Raw genomic sequence first — 5,053 nt, forward strand, 5'->3', positions numbered from 1 at the left:
GAGAGAGAGAGAGAGAGAGAGAGAGAGAGAGAGAATCCATCTTCGCTCGATTTTATTTTCTCTTTAGGACATGAAATCAATAAGAAGTCAAATAAAATTGTCTAATAGAGAAACTGTCTTTTTATGATATGCAACTTGATGAATTTAGACAAATTTCAATATATTTCAATGTAAATTATACAACTTTAGAGTGCAATTATACAAGGTTACGCGAATCGAACTGAACGGATTGAACGCGCGTAGCGTGATAGACGAACGGAGATGTGAAATTACTCTTTCTCTTAATGACTGGTTTTGAGTTTAAATAATACGTTTAGTTGGGAATCTGAGATTTTTCTGCACCGGACGAAGTGATCCAGAGTTCAGTTTCACGATGCGAACAGTTCTTGCGCGTGTGAATGACTTAACTAATTAGCGTTTTGCGCGAAGCGACCGTGAAGAGGCGGCTTTTCTCGCGCGTGCCTGACTCCGTACCGTTAGAACCGCGAATGCATCGAGAATCCGAAACAGTGTGGGGCCTATTTACCGTAATCAATGACTACGCGTTTTACTGTCGGCGATTATACAAACCTCATTGTTACATCGAGATCCCTGGACTCGCACCTAGCAGTATAGATTCCCTGTTGCGCGATGAATTCTCTTGATATTTCTTCGCGCGATGCGCACGTAGATAAATCGTAGATTAGAAGTCGCTTGGCGAAACGGTCAGTGAGCACTTACATTCAGCCCAGCGGCATGAATGTAACACCTGTTGGATTCCGAGTTCACAACGCGTGTCATTACCAGTTGGATGATGATGAGCAAAAATCATTTAACTCATAAAATGAAACAAACAATTACTTACACATAAAATTAGTACAATTATTATGCACGAAACTCTCCATATTTTATCCGAAAGATATTCTTAAGAAATATCCTTAGAACGTTCGAAGAACATGGTCTGTTTTTTAAACGTCTTAAACGTTCCTTAGAGATCTGCGCTGTATGAGTCGATACTGTAAACTTAATTTACTTCAATTTAGCATATTGTTTAGACTTAGCTTGAAGGACTTAGAAATAAATTTTTCGTTTACGATACATTCAATATTATCGATCATCGGAGTGCTGCGAATAATAGGTTAGTAAACCTATTATTCGGTTACCTACATATAATAGGCACGTAAAATACAGAGATCGACAAGCACTTCGTTCGGTGACAAATAAACCTCGCACTTATCCTCCGAAAGCCGACCAATTAGACGTTATCTCTGCGGGGGGAGAGAGAGAGAGGGAGAGAGAGAGAGAGAGAGAGAGAGAGAGAGAGAGAGAGAGAGAAGAGACCTGAATGCCCAACGGCATGAATGCACGGCCTCGATCTCCACGTCGATCCCGATCCCCTCCTTCGGCGAGGGAACCCGGCATGCGCGAGGAAGGAGACCGGTCTGCCGTTGCGTGTGTGACTCGCATTACGGCGCTGAATATTTCATTCATAAGCGGGCCGAGCAATTACCGTATTCCACGAACGTGTGGTGCGCGCAAGGGACGTCTGCGATCGCGCTTACGTACACGCGTGTTGCATCCCGCGGTCGTTGCAGCTGCAATTACGCGAGGCGTGGCCCCCAGCGTGGTGAATGAAACGCATCCGCGCTCCTGCTTTTTTCCTTTTCTTTTTTCTTTCTTTGTCCTTTTCCGCTTTACGTTCGTCTTCGGGCTTCGCGTCTTCCTTCGTTCTTTCTTCCTCTTTTACCGAGATTTCCTCTCAATAGGCGAAACAATCCTGATTTTTTATACATTGACGGAAATAGCGGCTTGCCTTTTCGTTGATCGTGTCTCGCGTGAGATGAATTTACGGGACAGCGAGGAGATCGCAGCTGCCGCGCGAGGACAATCTTCGGCCGCGATTCGAGCCGGTCGGAGGTTGGCGCGACGCGGACGGTACATGCGTACGTGTCCCGTTCCGCACGTGAAGATACGCATTGGGGAATATACAAAAGAGTAGCATTAAGCGTGATTTACATTTAAGGGCGATTTTTATTCGCTAGAAGCCGCATCTAGTGACGTCATAGTGAATTTGCTACTAAAAACTTCTTCTAGACGTGGGTTTGTTCTTATAGCGTATATTATATTAGTCGCGGCGAATACCGCTTTCGACGCTTATCGCTGGCTTATCGCTAGTTTCTTGCTGCTCCTCCAGAGCGAATTTTTAAGTCATCAGCGTGAAGAGACAAATTTTTCCGAAATGCCTCGGTCACTCAGACCATAAGCATCAGAGAATAATCATATCATCGAATGACATACTTTGAGCTGCTGTTGTGCTTTGTGACTATTTGCTTGATTACTTCAAAATTTTAATCACTAGCGAATAAAAATCAAGCGTGTATAAGAAGCTTCATAAGCGAATTCGCGGATGAATTAAGAAGCTTGCTTCAAGCAAATAGCAGCAGAGTCGAGAGAATTCACTGGCGAATTATTGATGTGACTAGACGCGACTTCTAGCGAATAAAAGTCGCCCCGTGTAAATTACACTTTAACGAACGAACGTTACTCTTCTATATATTCGCACAAAGTTTTAAATTCCAATAATATCTAGCATCATCGCTGACTTTTTGCACATTCATGAATGTAGATTCAAGCACATCATTGACAAAAAAATTAACATTTACATAGTTAAACTTTAATGTATGTAAGACTATATCGCTATTTATAACACAAATCATCAGGAAACAAATTTTTTTAATTTTCAACTCTGCCCTCTTAGAATAATTTTGAAGACCAATGAAAATTCTTTGTCTTAAGGTATACCGCTAATAACATGCTGCTACATTTCTGTTTGCAGAATTTCCGAGAACACCGTATAGACGGCGCAGCACTACCGCTACTTTCAGAAAGCCACCTGACAGGCACGATGGGTATGAAACTCGGTCCAGCCTTGAAGCTGCGTGTGATGTTGGCTAGAAAACTCGGTGCCTGCACGGTATGCTTGCACTGTGCCCACTGTCACCAAACGCCGCTACCGGCGTTAAGTGCAGCCGCGGCTGCAGCGGTAACGCAACAGCAACAACAGCAGCAGCAGCAGCAGCAGCAGCAGCAGCAGCAGCAGCAGCAGCAGCAACAACAGCAAACGCCGGGTCGGCGACCTAGTAGCACTGGGAACTGACAAACAATGGCGGAGACTCCTCCATTAGGGTCTGAGACAGCAGCAGTCGGCGTGACTCCGACGTCGTCGTCTCCGGACCCGAACCGGGCTCTCAGGATAGAACGGCGTATATCTCGCCCGGTACGCAAACCAGAAGTCGTCTTCAAAAAGCCTATCAAACAGTGACTCGCAAATGACGTGTTCAATCAAAGAAGACGATTTTATATATATCAGGAACTATGGAGACTCCGCCTGTCAATAATTAAGTACCCGGAAAAACTTTTAGAGATAGAACATAGACCGAGAGTTTTAATCGAGACTGGATTGAAGGATATAAAAAAGAAAGAGTGAGAAGGAGGTTGATGTAGCCTGTATAGCATGTAGCATGTAAAGTGCTGAATGCTTGAGAATAAAAATATTTTTGAGCGTTCGTCGATCAGGATAAGCTAAAGCCTAAACTGTAGAGACCTGAAGAACTGTTGTTCAGCGAAACTATAAGCTTCGACTGTAATGACGGATTACATAGAACTTAGACGCAGCAGGAAGATATGTTAATTAATTGCGTATGATAAAACTGAAAATAGAAGAATTGAGAATTCAGCTTTTTGTATGGTCTTCGATTATTGAACGAGTAATATTTAGATAGAAAAACAGAGAAATATTTTTTAAAATTCTATATATATATATATATATATACATAGTAACGATAGAGTGAAACCATTGAATAGTTACAATTACGAGGAAAGATGGTCGAAGAAAGAAAGTTTAGCTGAATCACATGTATATACATCGTTGCAAGAATAGATCTACGTAAGATAATTAAAGAATTAGTAAATATATAGTAACGATGCCTGAACTTGAATGTATTTATTTACTGAAACTTATATTTCGTTAAATCTATTGGTTAAAGATTCAATTTTAATGGAATAATTTGGTTAAAGATTTTATTTTTTTGGACCTATAGAACTGTGTAAAATTTCAAAAGAACCACAATCAACGGCTACAAAATTATAAATATTTATTTTTTTTATATTTAAATATGAAAAATATTGAGAAATTATATTTATATAAATAAAAATACGACGGCATAGATCTACGTGAAGATTTATAAAAATAGGTAATTTTAAAACTTGTGATCTCTATCATGGATTCAGTATGTACTTAAATAATATATTTTACACTGTGAAAAATAGAAAATTAAGAATGCATATTTTGATATATTTTGTTCGCATTGTATAACGTAATATTTTTTATCATGCGATGATAAATATATATCGGGGATACATTTTTGTTTAAATTATTTCTGTTTAAATATTTTATTAAGTTAAAATTTCTGTGACCCAAATCCTACAAATAAACATATTTCTACATTACATTTTATTGTTTTTGTATAATTGTGTTTGGAAACTTCTCTGGACAGTTTAGTAAACTAAAAAAAAAAAAAAACAGAAAATTTATTAAATGTATCAATACTCTCAAGATTATATCGGTCATTACAACGGAGTTAATTTTATTTTATTTTTGAAGTTCTTCTTTCGGGAGGTGAAATAACTAATAGATAGTAAATCAAACGAGTGCCTATCTTCGTAAAGTCTTCCAAGACGTTGTCGAATGACCGATCGGATTAATTTCCGATTCGCGATGGAACATACTATTTTTGATTACTTGAGATCATCTTGATCGACTTTCTGAATGGCCGAACTCGTACCTCTGTACATCATACGAAATATCGATAAAATAAAGAAATACTAACTCGATGTCGAAAAGAGGAAAAAAAATAGAGGAGGTGTATGTGAAATGTACGCATTTATGTGTACATATGTCGGAACGATTAAATGCGAGTATGTGAAGCGGATGTAAGTATAGATATACAATATATGTGTGTGTGTGTGTGTGTGTGTGTGTGTGTGTGTGTGTGTGTGTATATATATATATATA

At 39.2% G+C, this 5,053-nt stretch overlaps 1 protein-coding gene across 2 annotated transcripts in view; it reads left to right on the forward strand.

Moving 5' to 3' along the window:
* The window catches only part of LOC108687701 (probable serine/threonine-protein kinase DDB_G0267686), a 105,838-nt gene extending 102,073 nt beyond the window's left edge, over positions 1–3,765 (forward strand). For both annotated transcript variants that reach the window (XM_018193619.1, XM_018193620.1), the window contains exon 6: positions 2,816–3,765. In XM_018193619.1, the coding sequence (XP_018049108.1) occupies positions 2,816–3,136 (321 nt within the window). In that variant the 3' untranslated portion in view covers positions 3,137–3,765. The remainder of the gene's footprint in view (positions 1–2,815) is intronic.
* The last annotated feature ends 1,288 nt before the right edge of the window (positions 3,766–5,053 follow it).

Source organism: Atta colombica, unplaced genomic scaffold (genome assembly GCF_001594045.1).
Source record: "Atta colombica isolate Treedump-2 unplaced genomic scaffold, Acol1.0 scaffold210, whole genome shotgun sequence".
Classification (NCBI taxonomy): domain Eukaryota; kingdom Metazoa; phylum Arthropoda; class Insecta; order Hymenoptera; family Formicidae; genus Atta; species Atta colombica.